The sequence below is a fragment of the Ostrinia furnacalis genome, unplaced genomic scaffold (assembly GCF_004193835.3).
Source record: "Ostrinia furnacalis isolate ACB-3 unplaced genomic scaffold, ASM419383v2 OfSCF2414, whole genome shotgun sequence".
Taxonomy (NCBI): Eukaryota; Metazoa; Arthropoda; class Insecta; order Lepidoptera; family Crambidae; genus Ostrinia; species Ostrinia furnacalis.
In genome coordinates, this window is record NW_021132653.1 from 131,780 (window position 1) to 145,280 (window position 13,501).

General features: G+C 36.0%; 1 protein-coding gene across 9 annotated transcripts in view; it reads left to right on the forward strand.

Annotated features, from left to right (window-relative positions):
- The window catches only part of LOC114355477 (cAMP-specific 3',5'-cyclic phosphodiesterase), a 217,717-nt gene that overhangs the window by 67,440 nt on the left and 136,776 nt on the right, over positions 1 to 13,501 (forward strand). For 2 of the 9 annotated variants that reach the window (XM_028308326.1, XM_028308329.1), the window contains exons 1-3: positions 1,929 to 2,286; positions 2,511 to 3,414; positions 4,249 to 4,281. The exons of 5 other annotated variants lie outside the window; for them this stretch is intronic. In XM_028308326.1, the coding sequence (XP_028164127.1) occupies positions 2,693 to 3,414; positions 4,249 to 4,281 (755 nt within the window). In that variant the 5' untranslated portion in view covers positions 1,929 to 2,286; positions 2,511 to 2,692. Of the gene's footprint in view, positions 1 to 1,928; positions 2,287 to 2,510; positions 3,415 to 4,248; positions 4,282 to 13,501 lie in introns of those variants that run through there. 2 more of the 9 variants (XM_028308327.1, XM_028308328.1) reach the window with 2 other exon arrangements.

The window sequence follows — 13,501 nt, forward strand, 5'->3', positions numbered from 1 at the left end:
TTCGGGTAAACCCTAAACAACTCGAAACTTCACCCCTAAGGGTAAAACGGGGTCCACGCGTACGAAGTCGCGGGCGGCCGCTAGTTTACTATAAATACTTGTCAAAATACATCTTGAATATTTTATTAGGTTCAGTGCTTCTCTATTTATTTTACACGAAATTGAACTCAAAGACAAAAGAAAACAATGGGATGCATGGATAAAGAATCTCCGCTTGGTATGAAAAATGGAGACCCTACGCCCAGGGAGCTTTGCCAATCATTATTCATATCGTAACATGTTTATCGCCCCCCATCTCGGAGTCATCGCTTCGTGATTCTCGGTCTACTGACGCATACGGCTATTTTCAGCCTCGACAATTCAGCTTTCAAAATGGGCGCCATTTGTCGCTAAAGTGGGCTTCATATGAACGATGCGCCGATTATCCAGCCAGTTATGTGGTAAAGTTCATACTTTATGAACAAGGAAACAGATTTCGTGGTAAATAAATCACAACGCAAATTGCTGTTTTGGTACGGTTTAATATTTATAGCACATTCAATCAGAGATGTCAAATTAATTAACGGACTTAGTTAATTTGCCAAGACAGATGTATAATAAATCCGAGCAAGTCATCGTATGCGCACGCAGCGGCTGCGCCTACGCAAAGCTCCCGAAGGAAACAAAGCGACACGCCGTCCCCACCCGCCAGTCCACGCGCAAGCTTCCACGCGAAAACATCTACTGGAATAAATCCAGAAAATTCTAAAGTGCATACGCAAATTTAAGGATTTCCCTTTTCCCGTCGTAACCTAAGGTATTTATTTACGCTTTAATATTTTATTTCTCTCATTTTCCGTAACGTATATTTCACAATAATTACTCAATTATTATCTGGACATTCGACACGTTTATTTGTTGTTGTTTAGTTAAATACTGTTTTATTATAATTCCAATGGCAATTCACATTGGGCGAATCAAATATGAATAGTTATTAAATATAAATATCATTTTAAATGAGATTTGGTGTAACTATTAGCTTTTATGTCCGAGGTTTTATGTTTCACCATCGTTCGGTTTATCATTAACTAACAACAATTCAGTCCAATTAGAAACAAAGCTATTAATATTCTAGCTTTGCTCGAACTATTTGCAAAGGAAACCTGAAGCCCGTAGGCATTAGCTATATAGGTCAAGTATACACATTACACAGGTATTCGGAACGTTTATAATAGTATAAGAATCTTATTGTCTTTTAGAACTTGCCTTGAGATAAACATGCTATTCGAGTATACTGGCAGACACGTGTGTATCATTTGAATAATAATAATTGTAATTATCCATTATTAAATAATATAAATTTAAATAATATATTATTACGAAAGAAGTACCTACGTTCGAAATGAGAATTTATCTGCAAATACCAATAATATAAGCAGTCAACTTTTTAAATAAAAATACATTAAACATTTCAACTATTTCTTGACAATGGGGTATAATTAAGTAGAACCTACTCGTACAATGCAATATTGCAACGGCGAAGAGACATCTCCGGAATGTCGCAGGCATTCGAAAGGACTCTGCCGCAAAATGTTTCAGAATACCTTCACAAAGAGTGTGATTCCCACTAAATTGAGTTCACCAGCTGCATTTTATTGTTAACGCTGTATTACTTTTTTATGCTTTCCACCGTTTGCGCCCAACAATATTGAATTGCCCAAGTGTCTCGGATACCGACCGATTCTCTAACAGCGTAAATTTAAATGCGGCCCAAACATTCCTTCTGGCTTGCCGCCAACTATCCATTCCTATCAAACCGAGCTACTGAATTACAAATGCATCATGTCGAATAACTTTCTACTTTCTGTTCTATTTGTCATAGGTAGGAACTATTTTTCGTGGTATCAATTACATTGTCTTTATTTCGTGTATTTCTAGATATAACTAAATCAACATGTCTGAGCAAACGACACTCGCTGCTGGCCAACAGCTGGTCAAGAAGACAATGGATGAGCTGATCCAGCAAAAGCAGACCACAGAGAAGGTTACCATCCAAGCGAGACAGGAGTTCCGTGAAAGCTACCAGGAAAGCTATGAGGAGGAGTTTGAGGAGCACACATTTATTGATGAGCATGGCAACGAGACAACGAAGAGGATGGAGTCCAGCAGTGAGAGCTCGGAACACCAGAAGAGCGCTGACGTTCGGGTGAAAGCGACCGGACTCAACGCCTCCCAGATGCAAGCCCTCACAGACTGCGCGAATCAAGCAGGACAACTAGCTCTGGATTCAAAGGCAGCAAACTGAATGTAATAAGATTATTTTGTTACACACTAACAAACGTCGTTAAGGCTTTCAGTTAATGGAATGACTAAACAAAACTTAAACAAAAACACATACTACCAAATACGAAATTGTCGTTCGAGATACTTAATTACCATTAAACAGAATCACACCTCATCAATCGTGTCTTCGCGTTACTCGTCAACGTGTCTCTTAAATTGTAACTTTAATAAATGCGTTTTTGTTTCAGATGTTCTGTTGAAAGACAAGTGTGGTGGCTTCTAAGAGTGATAAAGACTGTGTCCAGTGTTCCTTATTTTATGTTATAATAAGCTAAAATTTATAAGAATGAAATAAATCTATTGAAAGGAAATTGTGTAATGAATAGTGTTGTGCATCCGTTAGTGCTAAGTTAAAAATCTAAAAATCAAAATGGAGGAAGAAGATGATGAGCGAAAGAGCCGAAGGCCTAATCTAGCGGCCTTTGCTACACTGAACGCGCGAGTGGTGCAACACTCCTCATTAGAGGAGACATGTGTACGTCAACAAGCCTCGTCCGAGTCGGCCGAAACGAACACCTGCTCTAGTATATCGACAGCACAGTACAGCGACAGGAGTTTTGTGTCGAAAGCAAGCACGTTTTCGCGCAGCGGCACGTCTAGCTCGAGTCAAGAAGAATGCGAGGTGGCCCAGACCAAGGTCACAACTGGCCAGTATCTGGCTGCCGCGCGAGTCGAAACTGCTCGTTCAATGGAGAGTCTCCGTCCAAGTAAAGATACGTCTCCTGCCCGGCCCGCGAGCTCGTGCACGTCTGTGCGAACTCACAGGAGTTCGTTCTTGACGGCGAGCGAGCGAGACGTGCGGGAGAGTCGTGGTCTGCCGGCTCGGCGAGCGCTGTCTGGTGAGGACATGGGGAATGCTGAGAAGCGGCGCGGTCTCTTCGCGAGTACTGAGCGTCGCGCGCTGCAGCAGCTGAGCCTTCCACCACCGGAGCGTCGGCTGACCATCCTCAGCCCGCACAGCCCGATGGCCATCACGGAGCTGCAGTGGCCCGCGCCCTCCGGCATCAGAGGCCGCCGGAAGAAGGGGATGGTCTTGCCTAAGCTCATTCTTCCGCGCAGCGACTCTGACGGCTCGGATGTATTTTTTGAAGGGTGCTTATTACTTACAGTATATCTAATCATACACACTATGAAATTTACACGAAATCACATACACAATACAGTATATTCGAAGCTCTATACATATTTATACGTTTTACTAACATAAGACACGTTTTCCGTGTTTGTTTTTTCGTTCTAATAAAATATTCATATTTTTCTGTGCTCATGCGTATTGCACGTGTCAAAAATCATGACTACACAGACTTTAACCATAAAATATTATGTACAATAATACACTCCATTAGGTACTTAATATCTTGCTGATATCATATTTTATTATAACGAAATAAAATAAGCGTAATTTTCTAAGAAAGTAATTTTGCGAAAATTTTTCCTTCTTGGAATATCTAATGCTACAAAGGCAGTTTATAAGTCGCAAGTAATTTTACCCTTACCACGAACATCTTAATTTTTTGTTTACTTTGTGGAATGATAGTAAAGTCTTTGATAACATCCAACACTGTACAGAATTCTAAGAAATGACACAGCATTGTGTAGTTAATCTCGAAATAAAGGTTCCCTAAGTAAATAATACTAAAAATTTAATTAATGGTAGTTGTGAAACTGCCAAGATAAATGCGCGTTAACACAAACCACCGTGCGTCAGGCGCAAGACTCTTTACAGCACGTTTATAATTCTCTTTGAACGAAAATACTTTCATGCTGAAGACTGCTTTCTTCATAAAGAAGAGAATAGTAGTCTTTATTGAAAAGAAGCAAGATTATATTGAATGAATAAGTATTACAATCTTCAACCTAAGTGATACATTTAGGATTCTGTTAGGATGTAGGATAATTTTGCATTAACCACATTTTCTTTTGCAGGACAAAAACATCAGAGTTTCGTCTATCGAAAAGGTTAATTTTCTATTTATTAATAATATCTCTTTAGATTTTTATTTAAAAGCTTTTAGGCTGGTTACACTTTACTGGATTTGTCGGGCCCCGTTGCATTGTAATTTTTTTATGTTTTGCTTCATATCAAAAACTACCCGTATTTTTAACAATGCCTACTTTATAGATAGCCGAATATTAATTAACTTGACAACTGGGCCCGACGACAATCGTATACCTACAATGTTATTTTTCTTTTAATTAATATCGAAAACCATATTATATGCAACTGAAATCAATTTTCATTTAAATAGGTACTTATCAGATTGATTTTCCCTATTTAGAAACGAATACATTCAATTCCATTATGGTTTCATAATATAATTTAAATAAATTGGAACAGTTCTTCGAAATATTCTCAGGAATATTATTATTATTGCCTGATTCCCCTAGTCTAAAGTCCCTATACCCCTCAGTCAATTGTAATAATATCTTATCAGATGCTTGAATTAAAATTGAATAGCTTGAATCAAAATGAGTTGTAGATACTCCGACTGATTATGTTTGACATTTTAAATTAACTTATTACTTATCGTGATAATAAACATTAACCCATTGATTCGGAATATGGTTGTTAGTTATTAAATTAAATACAAGAACATACCGCAATCCTATTTAATTTTCAGAAATCCTCTATTTACCGTTCAGATCCAGAGCCTGTATCAATCTAAATAGGCAAGCTTTATTTCTACTCAATTCACTGTTTCTATTACGTCTATCAATATTTGATTAACTATGCCTATTTGAAATCCCTATAACTGAAGAACTAAAAACCATACAACTATACAAGATGTATAGATCAGATAGGAATAACAAGTACCTAACCTATGAACTAAAAAGGTTCCAAGAAATGAAAGACACATTTTTATCCTGTGAGTTTTATCAAACTGATTCTGATCAGCCATTTGAGCACGTTCATGCTAAAAATCTCAATTTAGAACCGGAGGTAAAGTTTTTATTCTCTTTTCAACCGTTTCCAGCGCAAGATTTGCTTACTCTGCTTAGTTTTGTTCAAGAACTAATAATTGGTTTTTTTATTTGCGATGTATTTCACGCTCCTTTGTTATTGTAACTATGAATATAGGGACGCCTGTATTCAACAAAAGAAAATCAAATTCCTTAAAGTAAGCTATTATACGTTAGTAGGTCCAGAGTGGGCACTATGCTCTGATCATGCGACAAGTACTTTTGCCACAAGTGTGGCCACTTCACACCAGTGCACTTCTCCTTCTGAGGTGCTGCAATCTTCAAAGACCTTTGAACACGTAGACTTTACCTACTTCCAAAGCATCAGGCTTCTTGGATATTCTTCCATCTTAAAACTGTTGTTAATTTATTCAAAAACGTTTGTACAAACAAGTATTGAACAAGTATTAGGTACTTAAAGTACCTTGAGCGTCTAATTATTTACTTAGATTATCTTATTATTTTACTCGTTTCTAGAAAATGGTTGAATTATTCAGCAAATATTATTATACACCTTCCTTGTAATACAACTCTATTACACTCAGATGGCTGAGTTTCCATAAAAGAGATAACACAGTTGATAGTTAATATTTAAATGAACAGACAGTTAATTGAATAAGAAGTATTTGAACAATTACTAGCCCTGTGGCATAACAGTTTAATTTTCTCTCCTATAATTATTCAAATCTTGCTCGTACATAATCTATGAGGCTGCTATACAAAGTTTTCTTTCAGTTTACACGTAGGTAACCAGATTTTCAAAGATTTTTCCGGAAATTTGGAATCGATCCAATTCGATCAATGTTGTTCGCCTTTCTTCAATTATTCGAAAATACAAGAACAGGGTTTATTTTCGGGGTAAAAGACATCATTAGTAACCGTCTATAAATAATGTAGGTACTTAAACAAAGATACTCGATAAATGACAATTTAAATTCGGTCGAGCGAAGTCTGGCAAAAATATAATTTGGGTTAATTTACGTACCTACTTCTAAAAAAACAAGAAATGTTTTCCGAACAATTCGTCGTTATTTTAATTATTATACAGTCTAATCGTGCTGCAACTATTATTATTACTGTGAACATATTAGCTAAATAGGTAGGTACTTTTTACACAATATGACACAAGCATGTTTAGCTCAGTTCGAGGGGCTAACGAGACTATTAGTAATAATGTGTGAAAAAACAAATTGCTAAAAATGTTTAAAAAAATATAAATAAACTTAGTTTTTACTTTTGTGACTAGATAACGATGCTTTAATAGATAAATGTGGATATAAGATTAGGTAAGTATAGATAAAAATTAATATTTATATCATCGAGCAACAGTTACTCCTTTTAACAATGAACCAAACGCTGATAAAGATCGAAACTGTCAATCTTACTTACACAGACCATATTGTCGACCTACATTCATAACTTTAATGAGCAGTGAATTGATAAATTACCATAGTAGCTGACTTGTCAAAGTAAGATTTAATGACATTACAAATACAGACAACGGCACGTCCAACTAAACACGGTGGCGCTCTCTTATGTCTTTAGTAATAGAGGCTATTTTGCAAGGAACTATTTAGTTTAGTTTGATATGCTGTCGTCTCCAGTGGTGTGTGACATGTTAAGTACAGGATTACTCTTAACTCTGAGCTTAAAACTTAAGACAACAACCAAAGGAAGCACCATAAACCTCTACAGTACTAACTAAGTGGTTTTCGAACATTTCATTAGCAACAGTTAGTTTTGGACCTCATGCTGTTTAAACTTTAAACAGAGTGTAATGATTTCAAATAGCTATTCGATATAATACTAGAAAATTGTTACTATTCGAAAGCAGTTTGGAACAGGTATAATTTCTTAAAACCCTTTGGACTAAACCGCTATGGACTCAAAGCTAAACATATCACATAAGGTAAGCTTATTTTAATGTACAGCATTTTATACAATTCTCTTGTAAAATAACAACTATTGCAACAACATAAGATTCCATTATGTTAAGCTTGATGCGCCCTCGACTGTACAAACAGCTTAATGCAGAGCACGGTCTTCCCATAGAGTATAAACCAACACGTACAGTAATTAAATTCCATAAATCCCTCGTTTCATGGTGCACCATGTTTGTAAGCTATAGGATTCAAATGGTAGCAATTGGTAGTATTTACTAGCTACAGTTTCAAGGCTATAAATATCAATATTGGAAATCAAATTGATGTCGCAGAGAATAAAATTGGATGTTGTAAAATGTAACAGGCCCTAACATTGATGTCGAATAAGTACCAAAATAGAGGCTTAAGTTAGGGCCTACAAAAATGTTATCAATTTTTATTCTTAGAAAAGAGAAAACTGTAATGTGGAACAAATTGAAGATGTCTGTTGTTATCGCTGAAATGACACGAACATTTTTGATAATAGTTACGATATTAACGATATCATTACTACACGATACGTTATCAGCGTCGTTCATAATAAAATACGAGTCATCTGAAAGTACCTGATAATGCATGATGAAATTGAAAGGATTATCTAATCTGGCAAAATGTGAAGCGTGCTTACAAGTTGTGTTATATTCATTTAATACCTGCTTTGTACATGCCAGCTTTAAAGAGCTTGTCAAGATGAAAGCTTTCATTTTTGCAAACCCAACACATAATGGTAATCTTCTATATCTTCTATATAAATAAAAATGAATTGATGTTCGTTAGTCTGATTAAAACTTGAGAACGGCTCGGCCGATTGAGCTGATTTTGGTTTTAAAATGTTTGTCGTAGTCCAGGGTAGGTCTAAACGGTGAGCAAATACGCGCGCGATATTGTTTTTCTGTGACAGACAAAATTTCACGCGGGCAAAGTCGCGGGCGGAAAGCTAGTGTAAAATATTTTATGATAGTCACTTTATTTTAATATCCCACTATTTCAAACATATGGATATCCTGTATTATCTTAACTATTCTTGAACTGAGGTCCATTCAAATCGAACATGATTGACCTGCCTGACATACTGAAAAGAACTTTGCTCAAGCTTCAGATTATGAGTTAAGACCTTGGAAGCAATAAAGGATTTTGAGTTTGACAGCCTAAAACTGTTGATGTGTCAACTGAAATTCACGTGAGTCGGGAAGAAAAAGCCAGTCGACAAAATTAGAAAATAAATCAAATGCAAAGATACCACAATACACATTGCTTTTCGAATTCATTAAAATCAGTACTCTTCAATCTAGTATAGCGACGTAAGCGCTCAAAGCTAAATTGGCTTTAACATTGCCTTTGATCAATAAATAGTTCAAAGCTTGGCCCTTGGTAACATTGTAGCGAACCTTACTAAGAGTCTATTCAGAGCTACCCCAAAAGCCAACAACACAATTAACTTATTGTATGTGATTTTCAGGTCACTAAATAGTTTTGATTTTACGACTAGATTATTACAACAAATTGACTGTTGTTGCTCTACATTCGCGAATCATGATATGTCGATATCTACTACAATGTGACTCGTCTGTTTAGACTTAATTAAGTCTAGTCTCTGTACCTATCAAGTGTTATAATCATGAGTAATGTTATGTGTTTTAGATTTGGATTGAACGCTGATCGGGATAATGTGTCAGCTACCACTGGCACACTGTAACGCAAGCTGTGGTCGCAGCTTCTAATTATATTATGCCAATCACCATAATTATAAGCTCTGCTTACTTTGGGACTAGACAAAATCGAACTCCTATGTTTTTCTGATTAAATTCGTTGCGCGTCCAATGACAGTTTAACTTTCCCCCGTGACAAACTTGACCTTCACTGGTTGGGTTTAATGGCGGTCAAACTGTAGATCCTGGCTACACAGGAGTTGCAGCGGTGGGAACGAGAGGTAGGAATAATTCCGTTGGTCAGAAAAAATACTTGTATAAGAGTTTATAGTCGTAGAAAGAGGAAATATCCTGTCTACTTTTGTATTAAGCATTCCATTGTTACTGCACTCTATACTGCACTTTCGGGATGTGGTTTACTGAGGCGCCTATAAAGCAAGCTCGCCAGGATCAACCCGTGGCCCGCCTTTGTCGTGTTCGCTACCCGCAAACCACACCGGCATTTTAGTGCTCAGCTGCTTTAAATCCGCCCGAATTTTTCAGGTCTTTTAAATTGACGAGCGTTTTTGTCGACCGTAAATTCGAACGTTTATCTCTTTATTTCGCGGAAAACGTAAGTAATATGGGTGTTTCTGAATTTTACGTTCGTCAAAGTTGTTTTTCCTCTAATTGACTAAATGAGGCAGTTCCTGAAACACGCTTTTATTTTAATTGAATCGTATTTAGGAAGGTAATTCATTAATATTTTCTTAGGAGAAAGTTAAGTGAGCATGTATATTAATTACTGCTGACTGTTAATATACATTTTAACTATCACAGATGTATATTTACTTTGATTTGATTAGTGTAGCGTGAAAAACCATCGTTATCGAACTAACTAGCCATCGGCATTGCATTCAATCATACATATGTATATTTTTATTGCTAATGTGTTTTTATACCTGCTACTGGTATTTACACACGCTATTTCGTTTATTACGCTAGCTGTATAACATTAATTCGTCTATTAGCTATGGTCTAAAGTCTTACACGAGCGTCCTAGAATATTATTGTATTATACATATTCTAGCAACGCATTAAAGTTTTCAGCGTGCCCCCATTTACCCTAAATATATCTCGCATTCTATTATATCAACGTTTATCATTCTTGTATCAGGTTGAAAAGTTGAGTTAGGTTTGTCATATGTCGTCATGGCACAATGACCTGTATCCCGAAACACTTTCATCTCGTGACTCTGACTCGCCACTGAGTTATAGCAAAAATAGGATGGTATGACGTAAATGTTTTTATTGATATGCATAGTGTTCCAGAAATACAGCAAAATGTACCAAACGAAAGCTTCAAATCGAGATTTCTTATAACTGAATTACAGAAAAAATCTAGCGTCCATGTTTATTTTCGTTCTCCATTCACAACCAATGGCCATACTGCCACTACGGTATTTACACAGGTGTTGTATAAGCCTTTCTGTAGCACTAGCTACAAAACATTAATGTCGTAATCTCGCAAGTAGGTATGTGCCATTGTCTGTGCATTCGCGCTCGGACTGAATTCCGCGCGCTTGGCACCGCGATCTATTGTTGAAAACCTGACAGCAATGGAATGTATCCAATACCATTGGTTGGGCTATCTCCGAGAATATGACATTGGACCTAAAATATCTGACGCGGTGATTTTGAAAGAATGCGGTTCACCTCGCTCGTAAATAATAATGAAGTTTTGTTTTGATATAAATCCCTCCGTAGGGCTTCGGCGTTATATCAAAAATGCTGAACTTAAGCCAGAATGGCACAGTTATATGGATTTAAATCCATTACATTGTAATAAAATGTTACTACTATTAATTTTAACCTCTTCGCTGTCCCGTGAGTAGAATGTGAGTCACATCTATTGTAATACGAATTGTGTCTACTTCGTAGACCTATTAATAATTATTTTAGAAAGCAACCTTGCGGATGTTTCATTTTAAACTAGCGCTGATATGCCTTCACATTCTGTCATCATTTCTTAATTAAATGTGAATAAATGCCTGTTCGTTTAGTTTTACTACTACTACTCATCAAAGCCATTTTAATTGCTCAAGCAAAGTTATGACAAGGCGATGTAAGCTAGTTCAATATTATGCAAAATGTGCAACGAGATAGCGGAGCCAGAGTCTACAAGAAACTTATCGTACAACACTTAGCAAATATTACACTACGTGCATAATTAAACTACAGGAGTGTGTTTAAAGTTAAAGTTGCAAAACCAGGAGGTTAAATTAATTTACTGTATGTCACTCAAGAGCTATGAACAAGATTTCTTAAGTCGGAAATGGTAAGTGTACTCGTACTTTAACTTTTTAGGTACTCTGCATAAAACCTAATTACCTAAAAAGCAGGTTCATATTTATACATATTATACTTTACCGATAGTGGCTTAATTGTTGCCACCATATTTTGAACTTTATTGAGATGACATAAGGTTTAAAACCAATGAAAAATATTTGCTGTATACCAGTTAAAGGGTTGACGAATAGAGCTACCTGCACCATTGAAAACACCACTAGAAAGATCACTCCTCCGATTTGAAAGCTACATAGCTACATGTTTCCAAGTTTCAGAATCTGCAATCAATTTGTAGACATAGGGATGGGATACACAGTACCTACACGTGTACCTACTGCCTATGTGAAGCTATTCACACGTGACGACATACGCTACTATACTACACACACGCATTCTATCAATACACTTCGGTTCCATTGGTCAGATTAACCGAGTTTGGCCGGAAAATTGCAGGAAGGAGTGGTAGGTAGGTATAGAACTTTTACACAATTTATTAGCTATGCTATTTTTATACCTATTTGTAGGTAAAAGTTATGACAAAATAAGCAAAAAATTACAAAGGTATTTGTTTTCAAGTGTTCAGGACTTTTCAGTAATGCAAAAAATGTGCGGAAAAATTTTATTACGGGGAATTTTATAAAAATAGGCTATGTTCGCCAGTTTTATTTATTTTCCATGCCTAAAAGATAAAATCCCAACAATGTATTGACTCGTCTGTGTAATTAATTATTCTGAACTTTCGTTGAAAATACTTAGATATAAATAGTAGGTACTAGAACTAACACCACAGACTAGGTAGTTAACTAATGACTGGACATAAAACTTCTGAAGCTTTAGAAACTCAAGTTTAGCACCTAATCTTTAAAACAAACTTTACTCCATGCAAAATCTTTCAGTCAATCTGATCTAACAGTATCTGTTTATAGGAAAATGCACTTACATTTGAAATGTATGCTGCGTTCACTGAATCCTGAACCCAGACGTATGCAATTTACATTGTATGTGTTTATAGTCTGTCTGTTTTATTCTACTTTATGACCATACTTCTAGAAATTGTATCCAGAATATACTTATTTATTTAGAAAAGTGTGGCTCTCATCCAACATTCTTACGAGTACATCTCTTAATTAAATTAATCAAAAGTAGGTAACCAAATCTTCTTGGTCATTCTATAAAAGATAAATTCCTTCTCTGCGAACTCGTAGTTTCTTTTACTAGTTCTTGAAGATAGATGACAGAAGCAAATTGCACCACACTGTGAAAAGACCTTAAAGGAAAGAAATACTTTGCGATGGATATCCTAAAAAATAACATCGTTTTTCGATTAATCGTTAAAATTACAAAATAATCCGTTCCTTCCAAATTTCTATGCCAACAAAAATGTCTCCTTTTCCAGCAGCGCAAATATTTGTCCATAAACATCGAAGGGCTTGGGCAAACCGTTTATAATAACAACGTATGCACGTTCACCATTCAATGAACCCGTCCGTTCACTGGTACATCGATTAGTTTCCTGGAACCATCGGCAATGTCCATTTCGGTAAATAAGTAATCGGAAAACAACCGTACTTTGCTGACCCGTTATAATGTAATAAAATACTTATTTCGGTTTTAGGAAAATTTAAGGGGACCATTTTGAAAAAAATATGAACAGCATTTATTATTTCAATATCCAAAGTTGACAATATCCTTATTAGAAGTACCTAGTTTAGTAAATCGCTGAGCCCTTTTTTCGTAAACATTATACCTACTTGATGTAAGAATTGACTTTGTTCGTTTTCAACACTACATCAAAAACTCATTTTCTATCCGGCCCATGTGCCACTTAACATAATAAATGCTGAAAAAAAGAGTCGCTTTGGAAGAAAAACTGCTGCGACTTGTGCAGATTTCGTAATCAAAAATGACCTACTTCGACATCCATTACGGTGTTCTAAAGAAACCTAAAATGGCGTAACCCATTTCACTTAGTACGTTTTACTTACATATGTTTAAGAGTGAAAGAAACGTTTAACGGAGACTTAAACGTTATTAAATCGTATTTTGTAACAAAATGATGTGTGGTGAATAATGACGAATAAATGTTTATTCAAACTCAATATGTACATACAAAAAGGTTTTGTGTGTTGAAATGGAAAATTCGCGATAGCACATCAGTGCATTCCCATGGAGTTAGAACGTTTTACCATTAAATTTTCATATCGACTGAGTGGATACAGAGAGGCCATTTTGTTTTTTACACAGTAACCAATTTTTCATCCAGGTAAGAACACCGTTCTTTGTAGGGTTATATCATCGATCAGTCACCTTGAATATTAC